This window comes from Gymnoscopelus microlampas (genome assembly GCF_963454915.1).
Source record: "Gymnoscopelus microlampas genome assembly, chromosome: 16".
In the NCBI taxonomy this organism is placed as follows: domain Eukaryota; kingdom Metazoa; phylum Chordata; class Actinopteri; order Myctophiformes; family Myctophidae; genus Gymnoscopelus; species Gymnoscopelus microlampas.
Window position 1 is genome coordinate 12098153 of NC_139953.1, and position 21870 is coordinate 12120022.

At 43.3% G+C, this 21870-nt stretch overlaps 1 protein-coding gene across 3 annotated transcripts; it reads left to right on the forward strand.

Moving 5' to 3' along the window:
* Positions 1-17351: 17351 nt before the first annotated feature.
* Positions 17352-21653, forward strand: ccn2a (cellular communication network factor 2a). Of its 3 annotated transcripts, none has more exons than XR_014602555.1 (6): positions 17352-17692; positions 18036-18252; positions 18512-18763; positions 19066-19277; positions 19690-21119; positions 21190-21653. XR_014602555.1 is itself a non-coding variant. In XM_084082496.1 (5 exons), exons 1-5 carry the CDS (start codon positions 17630-17632, stop codon positions 19984-19986), a joined length of 1041 nt encoding a protein of 346 aa, XP_083938622.1. In that variant the 5' UTR covers positions 17352-17629; the 3' UTR covers positions 19987-21653. The 3 variants fall into 3 exon arrangements, 1 of the variants encoding a protein (XP_083938622.1); XR_014602556.1 differs by having other exon boundaries at positions 19690-21095; XM_084082496.1 differs by having other exon boundaries at positions 19690-21653.
* The last annotated feature ends 217 nt before the right edge of the window (positions 21654-21870 follow it).

Below are 21870 nucleotides of genomic sequence, written 5' to 3' on the forward strand. Positions count from 1 at the left end.
TGAAAAATGTATCAATCAAAAATGAACAGCTACACAGTGTGACTTAAAGCTCGTTATGTTTTGGTGGTAGTTCACGTCCGTCCAGCGAGGCAGAGGGCATGGATATTGGTTGGTGTCCACCCTGAGAGTAGGAGGAACGTGTGAAAAAAAACATCTTGTCTGCCGTCGGTTTCGCAGCTAACTGAGCGATGGTTCCTTCCTGCGTCATCACTTCCTCCTCACCCCGCTGAGGAATCCATCTCCTGGAGGATTCCACCATGATTCCACCATCCACTGGACTCGCATGGGAATGTTCCATGTTATTGTGAACGGCATTGTGGGAACATATTTTCCACCGGGGCAAGGTATTCTACAAGCTCAAGCTGTGGTCAGCTTCAGCTACTGGCACGGTTTAAACAAAATGTATTTTGTCCAGAGGGGATGGAAAGAGCACACTTGGACTTCATGTTGTTTGTTGTTGTAGGATTTTACGGCGGGAACGAGGAACGATTTACTGGAGTTCTTTGCTGGATTATGGTGTACAGATCCACATATCATTTTTACTGCGTGGTACTGGAGGGGCCGAGCCGTCTAGGTGAAGGTCTACATGTCTGTCTGTGTGTCTGCGCGTGAGTCCGGGTCTAACCACGCAAACCACTGCACTGATAATTTTCTTGTGGAAGTAACTCTCTGAATATGTTTTATGCTTTGAAATATTTAACTTTTTAGAGACTTTAATTTCATACTGGAAGTCAATGGAGGTCAGATTGGGCTGGAACTTTGCTTAGTACTGCCGTCATATAGGCTTACCACATGAGTCATGACTTCAAAGATCCACATGACAGCCACCCCGTTATTAGATCCTGTCTTGTTTTTCCTGAATTTGGATTAGCAAGAGCTCACACATAAAAGTAGTAGCGATTCTGCTACCATCATCAACAAATGGGAAGACCAATAACGATAATCATCTTCATCGTCTTCATTACAAGCTCATACCAGACTTAGTACCAACCCTTCCTTCTGACAACTGACAGATATACAATTACAACCTTCCAGTTAACAGACAGACAGACAGACAGGGGGGTTTCACAACATTATGAGAGACAGACAGACAGACAAGGGGGTCTCACTAACATTATGAGACAGACAGATAGACAGACAGGGTACCACTTGTCATTCTACATATAAATGGCAGTAAGCTATAGTATGACCTTCCCCCTTTCTGACAGATGGTAAAGAGGCCGTACTTCGAGACAGACAGACAGACAGGGAGGGGTCCTACTAGCCACTACTGCAAAACTGCATATCTGGAAACAATTAAAGCAGACGGGAACCCTGGCCAGAACCTTTCCACAAGGCACAGCACTATTCTATCAACCATTTATAAAGAGCAGTTTACTATACTAATGGTCATTTATACAGTAACAGTTCCCTATACTAACCACCAATTATAAAGTCATTCATCACTATTCTAGTTTTGGTTTATGAAGGAGCGGCACACTCAGTGTTTCCGCTACGTATACATACACGGTGAGATCATGACACGCCAATATACTGTATAATGTTCTGGCGGCGTCCGCAGAGGCCCAGGATCGAGTCTTGGCAGTGGTGCCAACTGGCTTTACCGGGAGCTCCAATGCAGTGGTTCCCAAGTTTGGGTCTGCCCCCCCCCTTTGGAGTTGTTAAAGAACACAATTATATTTTTTTTGTTGCAAAAAGTTGTTGCATCAAGTGATAACTTGATTTCATCTGCTTTTAACCATTTTCGCTTTGAAGTATACTGTAGTACTGTATAATGCGCGTGTGTGCGTGCACGTATTGTGGGTCTCAACTTTTGTCAGGTGTAAGACAAAGGGGCTCCAAGCAAAAAAGCTCGGGAACCACCGCTCCAATGAACAATGAAACATTTGCGGGTGCGAAGCAGGCAGGGAGGGAGGTGTGTCCATGTCACTCATTAGCATGGTTGGTCAGGTTGGTCAGGGCGCCTGTTCAGTGGGGTAGGGGGGGGGTGGGACGATAGCGTTGACCACCCTGTGTCATGTTTCGTACTGTCAGGTAAAAAGAAGCAGCTGGCGACTCCATGTGTATCAGAGGAGGCATATGGTTGTCTACTCTCTCCCCAGGCCAACAGTGGGGGCTGGCAGCGAACGGGACCGCAGTACACAGGGGGAATTGGCAATGACTACATTCGAGGGAAAATGGAAAATATTGAAAAGGCTTGATAGGAAAACGAAGGGCAGTATTCTGACAACCATGACGGTAACAGTGCACTCTTCTGAGCCAATTGTTCTCCCATTTGCTCCCATTAGTGATCTGTGGTGTCCAGCGGTTGATCCGTTAATGACCTGACCCATTCTTTTCTGCTGAAATCACACAGATAGGGATGTCATTGTCAGCAGATCAGAGAGTGAACAGTCAACAGCTACTCATTAAGGAAGCTCAGCAGTCATCAGCCGGTCAGTAGGATGCTCTGTGAGAGAACGTACTGTAGTTAGGTCTTCTGCTGACAGCTCTGAACAGCCAGTCACAGGTTGTATGTAATCGCTCAGTCAGGTCCTTAGAGGAGGGGATTCTGTAGCTGGCAGTTAGCCACAAAAAAAAAAAACGTTCAAAAAACTACACGGTCAGTAGGTAACGTTTAAGGAAAAACTGCCGCTGGCCTCTAAGAACGCAGCATGTGAGTCGAGTGCTGTTGCTGACAGCAGCAATCAGTCAGCAAGCTCTGAGAAACATCACTTCTGTTGCTGACAGTCAGTAAATAAACATTCCAGAAAGCAGTCAGTAAATGTCACTGTCAATTCTAGATCTGAAGCAACCCCATGAGCAGGAAAAGGGCGTTTGAATTTAAATCCTAGCTGCTTAAAAAGTGTAATGCAAGTGCAAAAACAGTCCGTGTTTATTTGATGTTTAGGCGTGTTAAGGTGACGTCCGACCGGGACAGCTACATATCATGGCTTGGAACACCTGTTTGGGAAACCGAAAAACCACAAAGCGAAATGTCAAGTTTTTTCCCCCTTTTTTTCTTCTGATTGAAGTAACATTTACCTTGGCAGTGAATGAGACGGAGGGGGCAGCATGTGATTAAAGCCCATGTTTTTATTCAAGGCTTTTACAGGAAACTAATTAGCTGAGGAATGCAGCCGTGTGCCAAGCTAACAGGAGAAACTGACATTCCTGCCGGTCTGACAGCTGAAATATGTATATTTACAGTACATTCATGTTTTCTTCTTTGTGAGCCACAGTGCTGGATCCAATTCACTTTCAGTTCAAATAAATTAAGTACATTTTCTTTAAAATTCAAACATCGAAAAACCTTGGAGAAGGTTTCCATATCCAACCTATTAGGACATAATTGAAGGTTAATACTTGCAGTGTTAACTTAAGTAAATTAAATGGAGATTCTGTTTACATTCTGCACTGTAAATGTATTGATTCCAGCTTTTAAGTCCTGGAACACTATAAACTGAGTTGAAAACAGGTGCCCCCTCTGTGCTTAAAGTATGTTTGGCATCACAAGGTGTCCTTACAGTAAACTGGATGAGTAATGAACTAGTCATGCAATAGTCTGCAATAAAGTCTGGATGTGCACTGGAGCAAGGGGAACAAAAATGTCTCAATAATAACCTAGATTTGAACCCTTTGTGGAGCAAATATGATTTTTACTGTGTGACTCCTATAGGGCCAAGCTGTGTAGGAGAGGGTCTGTGATTGAGTCTGTGAGTCTGCGAGTGTGCCCGGGGCTAATCTTGCAAAGCGCTGGTTTGCAGCGGCAAAGTTCTTGTGCATGCTGCCAGTTGCTCAAGGTAACTCCATGCATTTTCCTTTTCACATATTGTGTATTATTTTTTTATATTTAACTTTAATATTACTATACGGGGCCACGCAAATTGGGAACGATAAAGTGGAGAATACACGCCCCACCCTTTACTCCAGTTAATTAATGTAGTCGTACCCGTTGTATCCACACATATCACATTTTACTTTGTTTCCTTCACCACAGCTCTCGTACATTCTGTTCTATTGCACACGCTGCCACTTATGTAGGCAACGCTGCAAAAAAACGTGGTGAATTATTAGATATTATATAAAATACATAGATAGAATAATGGAAGTCAATTAGTCAAAGGTGGTCGGATCAGGTTGAAACCTTGCTCACATTATGGAGTCATACGTCACAGAGACGTCATGATGACTGACCTCATGGACGGGCCACATGAACTCTGAGATCCACGTTTAAGCCACGCCATTATTAGACCCCGTCTTGTTTTCTTACATGCAGTCGTTTTCATCTGTATTTCAGTCCATCTCCAGTTTTGTTTTCTCCACCTGAAATCACAACGTGGAATAGATACTGAATAGACCTCCCAGCTTCAACTGTAGCAACAGTGTGTGGGGCGCTTCACCTACTGTTAATACCAAGCCAAGGACCATGCAGCCTTTGTCCATATATGTCTTACACTGTGGGAGGTTTTTATTTCACTAACATTCATGTTCATTGTTTTTACTTCTACAAGCACTCGTTACACATACTGTAAGTCTCTCTGGCCATCCGTTAAATGCCTACTACAGTAGTACTTGTAATTGTAACAGCGTGTGTGGCGGATGGAGCCTGACTTGCGGTATATTTACTTAGCCATCTCTTGAAGAAGACAACGTGTTTTGGTGTGTTACCGACTTACCGAGCTCTATGTAGGCTAGCTCTGTGTGCAGTCTGTGACCTTATGTTTAGAGTACACAATGTGATCTAGCATCTGGTGGCCTAAATATTAATAAGTCAGTCAGGTTAGTTTTTAATGCAGGAAGACATTATTTATATGATGCTGAGAACTGGGTCAAACATTTGGTCCGATGTTGGCTTGCCACATGGCTTTTGCCTATTTTCACCTGGCCATGTGCTACGAAATGTGGTCGACAAACGGCAGGTCTAGTTGGGAACTCTTTTGATTTGTCTTCCGCTAAGGTTTTGTTTTAACCACTTACAACTTGGCATCCATATCTTGAGCATGTGATCATAGGCTAACATTTTTAAAAAATTGCAAAAAAGTGAAAATAGCCGATCTACATGCTCACAGCACTAGGCGATGCGGCGTGTTGTGAGCTTGTAGATTCGCTATTATAGTGCGAGGCCGTCGTAGTTATAAAATAGGGCTTAATAGTGGTTCATACAGTATACTGTATTTCAGCGCACCGTCAACGTGTGAGGCGCAGAGGATCTATGTTTAGAGCACAGGGTTCACCAGGGCCACAGGCTGCAGTGCACAGACACCAACACATCACGCAGAACCATCCTGCATGCAGCCCATATGGAAGTGTGTTTAGGAAACACACCAGCTCCTCCTCAGACACTCTCACTTCCACATCATCCATGTGTGTGGCAGTAAATCTACAGCAGAGATGAGTTCCTCGTGTTTGTTGAAAGAGTCACGACCCCCTAACTCTTGTCAGAATCTCCAGTCTAAACACATCCCACAATGCGAGCTTTAAACAGACAGTTTCCATTCCCTCCGCCCTTGACAATTGGCCTGCCCCACACCACCCCACCCCTCCGATATAACTGTACAAAAGCCCCTTGCGGGTTCAATCTATTAATAGTTTTTCGCCTCTGTCTTTTTATGGGCAGTTGCTGTCCATCTCTCTTCCGGGTACCAGGGTGGTCTGGGAGGGAATGCCATCGTCCTTGTCATTGCCAATTATCAAATACATCTCACTGTAAAGTTTAGGAGGAAATCGTGGGATCTGGAAACCAGACCGTCAATTCACACCCATTTATTTACTAAATATTCCCCATTCATTGTGCAGGTCCTCAAAATGCAAATGGCCAGTCTAAACATTTGCCAAAATATGGCTTTAAATAGACTGAACAGTTGCCATCCTGTGTTCCCTTGGTCATTTATATCCACCCACTGACCCACTATCAAATCTCTGCAAATCATATCCCTCTCAATCCATCATTCCTCCCCTCTATACCCAGTAGGCTTTAAATAGTCTCCATCCCTCTGTTCTTCTGAGCAATCGATATCCCCATCATTATCCTCCATTGTTAAATCTCACCCAGTCGTCCACTTGACCTCAATCCATGGCTATCTTTGACTCCATGGTCTATTTATGAGCAGACCCTCCTGGCAGGCTCCCATACAGACAGGGAAACGATGGTACTCACAGCCTGCCTTTGCACCATGAACCGTGTTTTGCATTATTTAGTGGTAGTGTTGTTGTTGGTGATACATACATTGAAAGGTAAGGTAAGGGATTTTCTTTGGTTAAAATAAGTATGAAATAGCCATATTCTGATAGTATGCATTGCTATAGAGTGTTTGTTCAGTAACAGGAGTCTCCATGTCTCTTCAGCTCTTTGAAAAACAGAAAATGCATTTTCACACTAAGAAATGAGCAGACAAAATTGGAACTGGAACACTTTAAAAACAATGAAGCTGATAAATGGGTACTCTCTCCTGATTGGCTGAAATGTTGTCATCACCTACCTGAACATTTATTTTCTGTTTATCAAAGAGCTGGAGAGGGAGACTCCTGTTACTGAACAAACAATGATTACTATCAGAATATAGTGCTTTAACCTTTTAACCAAAAAATATCACTTACCCTATACCTTTAAAGTTGTTTTATTCTTGTAATTCACTATGGATAAGGCTGTGATATACCTCATACAGTATCTATGCACTTTTGCCCATGGACTACTGGGATGTACTGTACACTAGTAGGCTTTCATAGTTGGAGGCCTGCTTAGGCTAACTGCTGTAAATGTTAAATTACTGTCAACAGATTTGTATATTCCTCATACTCACTGTCTGTCTGTCTGTCTGTCTGTCTGTCTGTCTGACTGACTGACTGTACATAGGTATCCATATTCCCACTAGCTGTGTAGCTGGGTAGCTGTACAAAATCAGCCTCACATTATATCCACTAATAATAGTTTGTACCTATACTATCCATTTATGGGATAGATGCCCATATATATACTTATGCCTATATTTATAGTTATATCTATTTAACTGTATCCAACAAGTGCAGATGGCCATCCTGTATCATCCTGTATCATGCCTACTGTGGTGCTGTTACAACACCTGAATTTCCCTATGGCATCAATAGAGGTCTGTCTGTCTGTCTGTCTGTCTGTCTGTCTGCCTGTCTGCCTGTCTGTCTGTCTGTCTGTCTGTCTGTCTGTCTTAATAAACTTAATTAACTACCTAATAAAACTGTATGTCTGTTGTCAGTCACCAAGTTGTCTCCAAACCCTTTCAACCTGACCGTCTCTCAGCCTTGGGAGTTCAAAGAAGCAGAAATATGCAGCCAGGGAACTCATTTGGAGATGTTGGTCTCATGTTCAGTTTACACTGTGGTACATGGCTGGTTGGTTTGAAGGCTAAAGCCAAGGAACATTCCTCAAATAGACTGCCAACTGCCACTAATGGAATTTGCTCTAAATGAGAAGTTGGATGCAGATAACAGGACCGAGGCTACAAATATGGATCCAATTTGGTAACAACTTGTGAAAACATTCACAAGCTGGGTGCAGATACAGTAACAGAACCACTCCAAGCAGTAATGCTACATATTTCTTTACGGCATAGGTGAACTCTGCTTCTGATTGGATGACATGGGAGGGTGTCTATTATTTCCATATAACTGGACACCTCCAGGAACTTTCTCGATCACCATTCCAAAGAAATGTCCTAGGCGAGGCTTGAGAATTCCTTTTCAACCATACATTTGTATAATGAGATATAATGGCTCAAATAAATGGGTTTTCAAGTATCCTTCAGAGGGGCCAAAGCTAAGGAGCAAGGATAATGAAAAGTGCCATCTGTTTTATAGCTGGTCTGAGTGCTGCCGTTATAGAAACACTCTGAGGATTACTGTAATGTTCTGAAGTCCTTGTGACTGACTTGCTCGTCAGTGAGGTTTTTAATGTACCCATTCACAGTTAATCGCTTTTGAAAGCTGTTACAGTATGTGCAGCATGTGGAAAATCAACTCGAGTCGAGAGAGAAATCCAGACTTCAAAAACTCTCCGCTCACAAGGCCTAACATGAGTAGAGTATGGCACTAAAGCCTAATTTCGTCTGTCAGGTAGAAACCTCAATGTTACTTTTCTAAAACATCAAAATAGTAGATCGACAAGCTCAAAACCGTGTTTCGAGCCTGCAGATCTACTATTTTTGATACTTTTGTGTGACGCTGTACAGGTAGTATGATCAAGTAGGGAATTCATTTACAACAAAAAAACACAAAAAGTTATAATATGGAGATACGCAGTTTCTGCCCAACAGCAACGATTTTGCATCGCTCAATGATAGAAGAAGTAATTTTCCACACCTACGGAGACGGACAGGTGTGACCGAAACGTTGTATCCCTATCAATACATTTTTGTAAGTGAAGACAGTGTGTGGGACTCCCCTTTTTCTGCATCGCTCAATGATAAAACAAGCCATGATAAAACATAGTCGCGACATGTTTTTGACATCCAGTCACAGTCGTGCGACAAAGTATCGGCGTTAACATTGCTAACACCGGCTTAACCACCTAAACCCAGTAGGCTATACTTCATTGACCAGGGTCCCCCAGGGGTCTATACTTGGTCCCCTCTTTTTTCCCCTCTACACCAAATCTCTTTGCCGACAAGAGATTGTTATGATATGCCCAGAATAGGGATGCTGTTAAGGGTTTGATTCCTACTGGAGCCAATCCAACCAAAAAATACATTCACACAATGTCCTAAAAGGTGTTTTGGATGGAACGGTATTCGGTCCGCAAACTGTCACATATTTTGTAAATGCCATGATGGAAAACACACAAACGAATAAACAAGAAAGCACACAGGATATTTTTGGTACAGTATATATTAAGCACACCTGGCTGTAACAAAAACAGTCAACGTGAAATCAGAGTCAACACTGGGTCATGTGTAGAGAACTGACGTGACCTCATAATAGGGAATGAATTATGACTAATGGTGTTTTCCAAGTTTATTTGTGAAGTTTGTGTTCCTGTTTTCATGCGTGGACGTGCGCGGAAAAAGGTATGAGCACGACTTATGCAGCTTTGCTGAATAAGGACAGTGTGTAAGCAACATGGAAACATAAGGTACGAGACACAGGACCCTTCTGTGACATCATGGTCAAGCGTGACATCATCAGCCATGGACTAATGGAAGTTTCTACGGCCAGGCATTTAAGATAACTGGTAAATTTCCAAACCCCCATGAGAGAAGGATGAATGTAGACAGGACAGTGTTGTCACCGAAGCCCAAGACGAGGGCACTGAGAATTTTCTCCGATCACGTAACCGACCTGCCAGTTCAGCTTCTTTTCACAATACACGGGTTGGCTCCACTTTTTTCATGGTTCTGAAACTGATGTCATAATTATGAGACCTGCACAGGTAATAAGGCCTGTAAACATGCCAAACTGTGGCAATTCAGATTTCTACAGTGTGACGCCTAACAGGCGAACTGTCTAGAACAGCATTTGACCGTATGTATGTATGTACAGTATGTATGTATGTCCCCAAACAATGTTGTGTGTGTCTGTGGCTAATCTCGCAAACCACTAAAACCACCACATTTCTTCTGCACGCTGCCAGCAGGCCAAGGACTCGGTCCCCAAAATAATTTAAAATCCGTCAACAACAGCTATGTCTTTTTTTATGAATTTATATAATCTAAATTAAATAAAGGTTAGCTAAAACAAAATTAAGATCTCAGACCCAGCCGAGTGGCAAAACGTTTGTTTGAAATCGTCACTATAATAGCAGTTTATAAAAAGCTATATTTACAATACAACTTGTGCCAGAAAGTACAGGGTTGACCGTATAGCATCACCATAGAATCACCATATAGCCACCCCTGATCTCAACCTAGAGTTCAACAATTATCTATCTGGGTCTATACTTATAGTAGGTCTGCCACACACGGAGTAGGACTGTATGTTCCTTCTAAAGCCACTACACCAACCCCATGTAGACATCCAGCTCTGCAATGGTGAGCCACAAACCATAGAGAACACAGGACACCATGCATCCAGCCAGGGGCCGGCTGACACACAGGATAACCTAACTCTAACCCCAATAAGTCAGTTAACCAGCCATCATAAAAACTTCCAGGAAGGATTGATCTTAACCCAGACCCCAAAGGCCTGCCTGACCCCCTCACCGAACATTCTCCACTTCACTGAACATTCTAACGTACGATCGCTCAGTTGAGCAGCCAGACAGTTACTCAGTCAACAGATGGACCAACCAACCGATTGAACCACCAATTACCTTCAATCATCCATCCAACCATCCATCTGATGTAACCTACAGCAGTGTTTATCAACCCTGGCAAAGGGCCCAATTTTGGGCCGTGAGTACTGCTGAGGTGTGCCGCGCCGTTTGAAGAAAGTGTGAACCCAGCCCCTCGAGAACAATAGCGGTGATCATACGTCAATCGATACGGCCATCATCCGTTTCACACACAGCCACGCCCGAGTCCATTCAGTGTAGCGACCATCACCCATAGGAATGCAAATATGTTGTCCTACCTGGTACTGTATAAAAAGGGCACAGGGTACATGCTTTGGCACTCAGTATTATTACTACAAGATGATGAGAGCTCCACCAGCAAAGAAGAGATGCACCCAGGGCCAGAAGACGCTAAATTCTAGGTGTGCCCTGGGATATTTTGGCTATGCCAGGTGTGCCTTGGCACCAAAAAGGTTGATAAACACTGACCTACAGTATACCTGACGTGTTCGGTCACTAGCGACTTTAACCCCGGTGTCTCTGTTTTGCGCATGTCATTAGGATAGGCAGAAGATTTTGAAACCTTCAAAAAATGTATTTTTAAACTTTTTTTGAAAACAGGACTTAAATGTGGTGCCCTGGTGGCTCACCTGGTAGAGCTCATACCTTGCACAGCCAGCCTTTCCTGTCTCTCTTCTGCCATTTCCTTTCTCTTCTGTCACTGTCAAATAAAGGCTTGAAAATGCCCCGAAAATAGCACAAAAAAGCAAACAAATTACAAAGGAAATGGGGCTTAAGCAGTTAACATTACCCTGTTCCACATACAGTTGTTTACAACAGCTTGTTCAGATTAGCTCACTTAATCTCACTCCAATGACCCGTTTAGTTTTCTTCCAAGAGTAGGTCAAACATTCATAAAACCTTAATCCTGTGCACCAATGTTTGTTAAACTACCACAGCACTCACTTTGTGATTAGATAATGTTTAACACAGGCTAGGGGCACCTCAGGCCTGCGTTTTATAACCCATATTGTACACTGTGCGCACCAACGAGATGACACTGCAGCGCAGCAATTGTAAACGATTCAAATATGCTGATGACAGGGCTTTAGTGGGTTGTTTTTAGTTTTTTCAAGAATGATGCATTGCCCAGGTTTCCAAGCTATAGAACACTGGTGTGAATCCAGCTTCCTGCTAATCAATGCTGGAGAAATGAAGGAGCTCATTTTAACCACTTATACCCCAGCATCAGTATTGTGGGGAAAGCTTTCCCACAATAACAGAATACTGAAAATACACTAGTAAAGAGCCCTGAGGGACTCTGCTCAACCATATGGGCTTTAAGTGGTTAAACCATGCAGACCCACTTCCATTATTTGTGATCATGCTGAAGCGGTACAGGGATTTTTTTTACAGTCAACAGTCCACATGCTTGTTCTTTCTGATATAAATACATAACAAATCAAACAAGACATCAGACGAAATACAGAATGGAAATAATTGTTTTAAGTATCTAGGAACATAGGCCTACATGGAAGACAAATCGAGTTTCACTGACAAAGTTGTAACTGTAAGAAAACCGGACTGTTTTTAATTAGGAAATTAAAGGGGTTTGGGGGACAATCTTAATATTTTGAAAAAAGTGTGCGTCAGTCTGATAAGGGAGTGTCCTTGTGTTTAATATCTCTGTCTGGTAGCGACATTTGATATCATCAAACAAAAACAAGCTGGCCAGGACCGATAAAACAACCCAGGAAAGATTGCAAACCCGGCAAACAAACGTCATTGAATGACCTTTAACAGCACAGCTGTACGTAGTGAAAGATTGATTGATTGTTGTTGTTGTTGGGGCGTTTGTCACGTACATTGTGCGCATGCCTGAAATTCCTCCGCTGCATTTACTCGTCCCAAAGTGTCAGGAGCGGTGGCTGCCAGTAACACGCCGCCCGCCCGGGAGCAGTTAGGGGTTAAGTGTCTTTCTCGTCCATCATTGGTGACACTATAACCACCACCCCCTCCATACACAGCAAAGTCCTCTGTGTTCATGTAATCATTTAAGCCCCATACGTTGTTGAGTGGAGTCCCTCAGGGCTCTATACTAGTGTCTTTTCTGTTTTATGTCTTTGCTCGACAAGTTCACAACGCGCTGTGACTCATTGTGAGCTTGTCGATCTGCTTTTTTCCGTGATGGTTTACAACTGAGAGTATACACAGATAGAGAGTGTGAGAGTTAAGAGAGTTAAAACTGAGGACTTTAGTGTACTGCGTTTGAGTTGCTCCCTTCAGGGTGATGTTCAAGAAACGATCAGAAAGATCTATAAGGGATCTCTCTCTCTGTCTAGGGCATTAAATCTCATAAACATACTGCATTCATGTGCCCTCTTCTGCGTTGAAAGTATGCTGTGCACTGTGTGTATGTTGTATTCATTGTACAATCATTGTGATGTGATGAGATATGCTGTAGTGACGTAATGTGATGTTTTTAGCAACATGAGCCCTATGCATTCCTATTCTATCCCTGTCCCTATTTCTTAATAGGCGAACATTCTGCGAAAATTGGCAAACATTTGGCAACAAATATGAGTGAGCTTGTAGTTCGGATATTTTCAGTGAAGAGATTTGGTTGTAGAGGAGAAAAAGGAGGGTTCCAAGACTAGACTCCTGAGGGACCCCGATCAATGAAGTGTATGCAAGTGGTTATCATGATTAAACCAAAGGTGATTGTCTATTCTAATATTTATTAGTGCATACCATCATTTAAATATGTATACAATTATGAGAAATTATTAAATAAATTGTTAATTACAAAATGCAGACAGGAATGGCCTAACAGTTGTTGAAACCATGTAAAAAAGAAAAACATTGCCAGTTCAGTAACATACTTTGACCTATAAGCCCCTGAAACATGCCTGATAACACCAAAATCCAGATAAAATTGCTTCCTAAGCTAGAATTCTTGTATTTGTGCTGTGTGATCAGTCTACATTTCCACAATGAGCTGTTTCCTGCTGATATCGTGCAGCAAGTCCTGCCAAGGAGGCTGTATTGACAGACAAAACTCACACTCACACACACACACGTACGCATGTGTGTGCGCACACACACACTCTCGCTGTCACTGTACTGACAGATTAGAGTAACTCAACAACGTGTACACTGTACACACACACACACACACACACACACACACACACACACACATACACATGCATGCACGCACATGCACACCCACACCCACACTCTCTCTCACTGTACTGACAAAGTACCTCAACAACACATACGCACACTCACTCGCTCTCCCCCTCTCTTCCCCTCTCTCTCTCTCTCTCTCTCTCTCTCACACACACACACACACACACACACACACACACACACACACACACACACACACACACACACACACACACACACACACACACACACACACACACACACACACACACACACACACACACACACACACACACACACACACACACACACACACACACACACGCTCCCTCTCACTCAGGGTAGTGTGTTTCTTTTTCTCTTTTTTTCTGGCGGGGGGGACTTCCTACTGTATTTCAGACAGCAGACATAGAACATGTCCATATTAGGGGAAAGAGAAGACATCCTAATATGGGCGCGCTTCCTCTGTAGTAACAGTCTGCTGGCTTCTCTTTCGCATTCCATTTCCTTCAGCTCCACGTTTCTCTGGGAGTTTTTCATTTCTGATCCGCTGGCGGGAGAAAGAGCAGGGGCAGCCTTTCATAAGAGTCTGGCCCTGTGTGTGTGTGTGTGTGTGTGTGTGTGTGTGTGTGTGTGTGTGTGTGTGTGTGTGTGTGTGTGTGTGTGTGTGTGTGTGTGTGTGTGTGTGTGTGTGTGTGTGTGTGTGTGTGTGTGTGTGTGTGTGTGTGTGTGAGGGAGCGCAAGTGTGATCCTTTTTCAAAAAATACACAAACCTCCGTCTAGCCTCTTTCCTGCAATCCCCCCAGACTGGGGTTTGATGTAGTAAAATAAGCCTGACCAGGGACAGGGCACACCTGGCCTTTCAAGTTCATCACAGACTAAACCTCATTAGGTGAGAAGCCCGGGGAACATGTAGCCTTTTGTTCCTGTGCTAATATCGGCTCTGCATATGGGCCAGGAAGCACTTTTTAAGGGGTATGTACAGTATTTCACTTTAACCACTTGAACCTCAGCATCCATATTCAGGGGGCGGGGGGATGGAGACATTAGCCAAAAATAGCAGATCTACAAGCTGGTAGATCAGGCGATATTTCGTCCAATTTACCAATTTACTAAAAAAACGGTATAAAACTGTGTTGCAGATTAAACAAATAAACAACACCTGGCCATCACACAAAGATTTGACGGACCCCCTGTGGTTACCCTGGGGACCCCCTAGGGGTCCTGGACCCCCTGTTGAAGACCCCCAGTCGAGAGAGTTTAAGTGGTTAAAGGGTACAGTATTTCCCTTCAAAACACTTCTGGGGTCTACTCAGGATTTTGTGCACAGATTACTTTTTTTCCACTTTAAATGTCTAAGAAAATGAAGAAAACATTTTAATCACACAAAAGTTTTATTATTGTATTTTTTTAATCAATAGAAAAATTACGGTCACCTCATGCATTAGGACAATATCAGTCACCAGAACCAGGGAGGAGGGACGTGTGTTTTCATTGAGTCAAACGTGGTTAAAGGGATAGTTCACCCCAACAAAAAAAATCGATTAGTCACCCCATGGAGACTTGAATTCATGAATACTTATTTGTTTTTGTCACATTCCTAAGCCAATAATTTGATGACCAGCGGACCGGTAGGCAGCGGTTCCGGTTGGAGAAACAAAGGAGACTTTGTGTCTCCTACCAGAACCGCTGCCGGTCATGAAATTATTGGCTTAGGAATGCAACAAAAACAAAAATATATCCATGAATTCAAGTCTCCATGGGGTGACTAATCGATAGAAAAAAAGTCATTTTGGGGGTGAACTATTCCTTTAATGTGGAGCCTGGGCTTATATTGGAGTGGGGCATGTCTGAACAATTCAATATCACATTATCTAAATAATGAATCAAGCAACTTAAAAACTGTCTGCGGTGCACACAAATGTCTGAGTAGACGTGAAAATGAACCCAGAAAGTGTTTTAAAGTGAAACACCCCTTGATGAAATGAAAAGTCAGTTGTTTCTGTTGGACCCAAGATGTAGGCGTCTCCTTTCAGAGAACCTTGTATCTGAAAATAGGGTAAGGAATGGCAACCCTGTATTCTAACCACTGTGAACCCTAGAACAGGGACTATACTGTGGGGGGGGGCGGGGGGTGAACATTCGGCGAACTAACTGATCTACAAGCTCAAGTCACAACACATCACGTTGTGAGCTTATAGATCTGTTATTTTTTGTGAAGATATTTAGTGTAGAGCAAAAACAGGAGGGGGCTCATATTGAGCCCTGGAGGATTCCGGCAACCAAGAATAAGAAGGGGTTTGTAAATTGTAAATGGTCAGCCAACATGTCATGATCACTCAAATCCATTTGACAAAACATGCATCTTTTATTTACTTACTTACTTACTTACTTACTTACTTAACAGGGACAATACACATCAATCAACATTTCAGTTTTCAATGTAATCAATCATCAATGTAAACGTGCCAGAGTTAGCTAAGAGCTTTCTTGGCTTATAAATGGCAAGAAATGTATTCGTTTTTAAAACTAAATACACACATTTCAGATTAAATATTGTACAGTACAGGAAGAAAGCCGGTCAAAGGATTGTTTTCAATTATGACATTTTGGTTTCAGTCATAATATTGAGGAATACGAGTCAGCCTGATAAAGAGAATCCTTGTGTTTAATATCTTAATGTCTGGTAGAGACATTTGATATTAACAAACAAAAACAAGCTGTCCAAAACAGCAGGAAAGATAGCAGGCCATTGGATGACCTTTACAGGATTTTTAAAGATCTTGGAGTCAGTTTCTATTAACTTAATTAAATATATTTAAAATTCAATAAAAAATAATTATTAAAGTACATCATTTGTAGATAATACAATTCCTTGTTGATATAAGGGCATGGTACATAATTCATTTGACTGGTATTTGTGATTCCACCACGTCATTCATCAATAAGGTGGTAACATATCGTTGCTGTCGGGCAGAAACCTCTTATCTCCATATTCTATCCATATTTCCATATTTTCTAAATTAATACCCTACTTGATCATACTACAGTGTCACACCAAAGCATCAAAAGTAGCAGATCTACAAGCTCGAAATGTGGTGCGAAGCGACGAGTTTTGAGCTTGTAGATCTACTACTTTTGCAGTTTTTGAATTTGAATCCTGAAAAAGTTACTGTGTTGGACATGTGAGGTTTCCACCCGACAGAGACGATATGTCATAAGGAATGACTGGCTGTAATATTCATAGCTACAGGTTATCTTTTTAGTTCAGCCACTGATGTCATTGCATAGGAATGCGTCTGTGTGCAGAACCGCAGTACAGTAGCCAGTTGAACTTAAAGGTGACCGGATGAATTTCATGTGTTGTCTGGCTCCTGGCCAAGAATGCTTTCTTAAAACGCAACGCAGTTATTTACTGTTAAAGAAAAAAACAAAACAGGGATAGAATTTTGAGTCTGTTAGCTCTTGAGGAATATCAATATGCCCCCCACCACATCAAGGAAACCATTACACCTGTTCATTTCCATGCGTTAATTTATCCATTTGCAACTAGTGTAACCACATTTTTGTTACATTTAGTACACCGTCTGAGTTAGAATGAACTCACTGTAACAACTGTGTGTTGTTATGCGAAAAGAATCTTTCTTGAATTAATATTTATAGATCCCGGCTGTCTGTTTGTGAAGTCAGTGATCTGGAATTCCCAGTGTGGGGTCCCATTACCAGACTCAACCTCCCCTTCCAGATGAAAGCCTCTGTGAGCTAGAGAGAGAGAGAGAGTGTTGTTTGGCCACGCAGCGAAGCACAGCCTTCAGACGGCAGGAATGTGGGATGTCTGGAGCTGAGGGCAGGAAGCGAGGAAAGAATGCCAACTATGTTCATGTTTGTCTAGGGCCGACTCTCCATTCAGCCCCCAAGTGACGTACCACCTCATCCAGGGAGTATAAAGGGGGCTCAGCTCTCAGTCAGAATTCAGTACACCTCCTCTACTGAAGCTAAACTCTAGCTTTAACCAAGAAACAAAGAAAGAAAAGAAGGAAAGACTACGACTAGAGCTACGGAGAAAAGCACTACGAAGACGAATTGACAACGAGATCAGCTTGATCAGAAACTAAACTAAACTCCGCAAGGCTCGAGGCTCAAACTCTTGAGACTAAAGGAAGACTTTCCAAATCCTACAAAGACTTTTGGAAGAAATCTGAAGACTCTTTTTTTAATTCTTAAAAAAAGGAAAAGAAAATGTCTGCTGGAATGAACAAAGTGATTTTGCTGCCTTTCCTGTGCATCATGCTCTCCTACATGGTAAGCCCCAAAGAATATACTCTCTTTTTTGGTCTAAGTCAGACAAACATGGGCAGTGAAAAGGAATACCAGAAATGTAATTTTGTTGTCGGAAGAACAGAAGTCACTGCATGGGGGACACTGTAAATGCATTTTATTGTGTGTTCTGCATTAATGCAGGGCTTTAACTTAGCACGTGTCTGTGCTTTTAATGCTGAGCTGCTCAAGTGTGCATGTGTGCATCATGTGCGTGTGTGTGTGTGTGTGTGTGTGTGTGTGTGTGTGTTTGTGTATAACTACTGTACACCTATGACACAACCCACAAACATTCCATCTAACTCCAGTGTGTCTCTTCTCCATCCAGGCCTTGGCTCAGGACTGCAGTGGCCAGTGTGTGTGTCCAGCCTCTCCTCCGCAGTGTCCCCTGGGGGTCAGCCTGGTGTTGGACAGCTGTGGCTGCTGCAGGGTGTGTGCCAAGCAGATGGGAGAGCTCTGCACTGAGAGGGACATCTGTGACCCGCACAGAGGCCTCTACTGCGACTTCGGCTCCCCCATCAACAGGCGGATTGGAGTTTGCACAGGTGAGTTACACTCGATAACGACCATTTTGCTCGAGCACACATGCATGGTAAATTAACTCGGAGAATGTACAAACGTACCCAAACAGACTAGCAAGGCATTTGGTTACACTTGTACATTCTCTTGAGTTACAAATGGATACATCACTGAGGAGTTAACTGTGTGCCTGCTGAACGGTTTACTCAAGGCATTACATTGCATGTTTGTTCACTGCACTGTATATGGACCGAATCCTGACTTCATCCCCCTTTTCCTCCACAGCTAAAGATGGCGCCACGTGCGTTTTCGGAGGCATGGTGTACAAGAGTGGCGAGAGCTTCCAGAGCAGCTGCAAGTACCAGTGTACCTGCATGGACGGAGCCGTGGGCTGTGTGCCATTGTGCTCCATGGACGTCAGGCTGCCCAGCCCCGACTGCCCCATGCCGAGACGAGTCAAAGTCCCCGGGAAATGCTGCGAGGAGTGGGTGTGCGACTCCCCGTACCAACACAGCTTCATGGGCTCTGCCTTGGCTGGTGAGTCTTCTTAGCTTATATACAGTTGTTGTTGTTTTTTTATGTATTATGTCATGGTGAATGTGAAAAGGTGAATTTGCTAATTCACTGATGAATTAGCTCATTTCCCACCCCACTGGGGAATTGACAAATTCCTGAGTGTTTTTTCACATTCACCGTAATAGACACTAATCTTGAGTATCAGTATACATGTCTTGTGTCTTACGATAACGATTACTATTACTATCATCATTATCAGTACATTATTAGCATAGCAGTACCGTTTCTAATCGCCTCGTTTCTCCTCCCTTGTGTGTTTGTAGCTTACAGAGAAGAAGAGACCTATGGCCCAGACCCGTCCATGATGAGAGAGAACTGTCTGGTTCAGACTACTGAGTGGAGCGCCTGCTCCAAGTCCTGTGGGCTGGGCATCTCCACCAGGGTGACCAACGACAACCGCGACTGCCGCCTGGAGAAGCAGAGCCGCCTCTGTATGGTCCGACCCTGTGAATCGCACCTGGAGCAGAGCATCAGGGTGAGTCGACGTGCTTAACGCTGATCACACGCCAGTGGTTTCTCAAAGAGGGTTTCCACTGGAACCACTGGTTTACACCAGTCACACTCCAGATTGCATTATCAACCACATTAACCTTATTCTGGGCAGGTAATAATAGATGACAATAGGCAAACAGTAGGCAAACATTAAGCGAAAATAGCCAATCCACAAGTTCACAATGCATCGCAACGCAAACGTTGTGAGCTTCTATTCGACTTAAAACAAAGTATATAGCGTTTTAGGTGGTTAAGCAAAGATACCACTGATCCAATGTTGAATAACGACAACACTATACGCTCACAAATCCTAAACCACCTATCCTCTATACATGAACCACAGACGAGCGCTGTTGCTTATGTTTGTTTTTTCCTTCTCGCTCGTTTCCCAACAGAAAGGAAAGAAGTGCATTCGCACCCCCCGCCTGTCCAAGCCCATGAAGTTCGAGATCTCCGGCTGCACCACCACCAAGTCCTACAGGCCCAAGTTCTGCGGCGTGTGCCTGGACGGCCGCTGCTGCACCCCTCACAGGACCACCACCCTGCCCATGGAGTTCAAGTGCCCCGACGGGCAGGTGATGAAGAAGCACATGATGTTCATCAAGTCCTGCGCCTGCCACCACAACTGCCCCGGCGAGAACGACATCTTCGAGTCCATGTACTACAAGAAGATGATGGGAGATATGGCGTGAGCGTCCCGCGAAAAACGAGGCGCCTCCCGACCCTCCGTCCACGAGAGCAATTGACTTGAATCAGAACAGAACTCCATCTCATTTTGCAGCTCAGTAATGACTTTATTTTGTTTTTTTGTTTTCTCATTGTACATGTTCCAGAAGTCCAGACACTTGTCTATGTGTCGGTGTGTTTGCATGGCTGGTTTCGACCGGCCCCTTGTTATAGAGTCCAGACAAAGGGCTGCCTGGCAGCTCCAAGAGAATCCTGCACTATAACTTCTATTTTATTTTTTTGGGACAAACCTGCTGTTGGGTTGTCTACTCCCATGCCCCCCCCCCATCCTTTTAACCACTTAAACCCTATATACTTAGGTCCCCCAGGGCTCAATACTAGATCTTCTAGTACTTCCCTCCACACCAAATCTCTCATGTTTTCCCCAGAACAGAGACGCTAGGGTTCAAGTGGTTAATGTCCTGTTGTTTGTGTGTCCATGTCCCTGTTAAACCCGTCCATTCTCCTTTATTTTATTTTAAATACCTTATCTTAACTCTGTTTTCATGACCCTGACCTCCTCTCTAAATGAGGGAGCTGACTAATGCCAGATTTATACTATAGTTGTACACTGGTGTTGCATGCCGTAAATAGCAGATCTACAAGCTCACAACGCGTCACGAAGGTGACGCTTTGTGAGCTTGTAGATCTGCTATTGACTGAGCACGACACTGGCACGCAACTAAGTATAACTGAGGCTTAATCCACCCCTACCCTCCACCCCCCGCCCCCCAAAAAATACCAGACCTGCACACTGTAAGCAGCTGCAGAGGGAATGTGGCGGTCCACAGCCAGGCCAGTGTTCCCCTGTTCAAACAGGTCTGAATGTGTCCTGTGTATGCGTGTGTGTGCGTGTGTGCGTGTGTGCGTGCGTGTGTGCGTGTGTGTGTGTGTGTGTGTGTGTGTGTGTGTGTGTGTGTGTGTGTGTGTGTCTTTATTAGCACAGGCCTGAATGTTGGCCTTGTCCTCCATGTCTATGTTGTTTTCTCCATTCGCAGTGTGAAAAGAAGGTCAGGGTTTCCGCCCAGGGAGAAGTGTGAGAGGGTGGTGTGTGTGTGTGTGTGTGTGTGTGTGTGTGTGTGTGTGTGTGTGTGTGTGTGTGTGTGTGTGTGTGTGTGTGTGTGTGTGTGTGTGTGTGTGTGTGTGTGTGTGTGTGTGTGTGTGTGCAGGATACACCTGATATTTTTTTGACCGAAAATAGCCCATCTACAAGCTCACAACGCTGGTAGATCGGCCCTTTTTCAGCGTGCGACTTGAGTATACAGAGACATGCTTCGAGGCTTCGCCACGGCACTGAGAGTAGGAAGAAAAACAGATTTTAAAAAATGTAACTGATGTTGACTTTTATTCAGGTCAGAAAGAGGAAGACAGACGAGAAAAAAAAGACTGGAAGAATTTTAATTTCATTCCTTTTTCTATTGTTGATGTTGTAAATGTTTGTGTATATTTGTACAGCTTTTAAGTTAATTTAAAAAGCCAAAATTGTGTTATTTCGTTCTCTGCTTCGAAATGTATCGATAGTGTATTTTTTGTTGACAGTATTTTTTAATATTTTATTGAGAAGTGTGACCAAAATGTTACATGTTTTTTTGTAGCTGAAAATTAAATGTTATATATTTTTTATACAAATCAACTGGTGTTCTTGGTTGTCCTTTCCTTTACACAGATATGTGCATACATACACTCAGTAGCCACTTTATTAGGTACACTTACCCTCATTAGCTAGGTGTTTTCACCTGCCTGGTAGTTTTTGGTCTATTACACCATTACATTTATTGCGACTTCACAGCAAACCATCTAGAACAAATTCTAACCCATTTCCAGAAGGGCTGGCAGCTGGCACCACCATG

What these genes read in the sequence shown, in the direction of transcription:
- ccn2a (XM_084082496.1), top strand. Translation starts at nt 17,630, where the DNA reads ATGTCTGCTGGAATGAACAAAGTGATTTTGCTGCCTTTCCTGTGCATC. An exon ending in GCATCATGCTCTCCTACATG is followed by an intron (nt 17,693 to 18,035) that starts GTAAGCCCCAAA and finishes TTCTCCATCCAG; the next exon opens with GCCTTGGCTCAGGACTGCAG. An exon ending in CATGGGCTCTGCCTTGGCTG is followed by an intron (nt 18,764 to 19,065) that starts GTGAGTCTTCTT and finishes GTGTGTTTGTAG; the next exon opens with CTTACAGAGAAGAAGAGACC.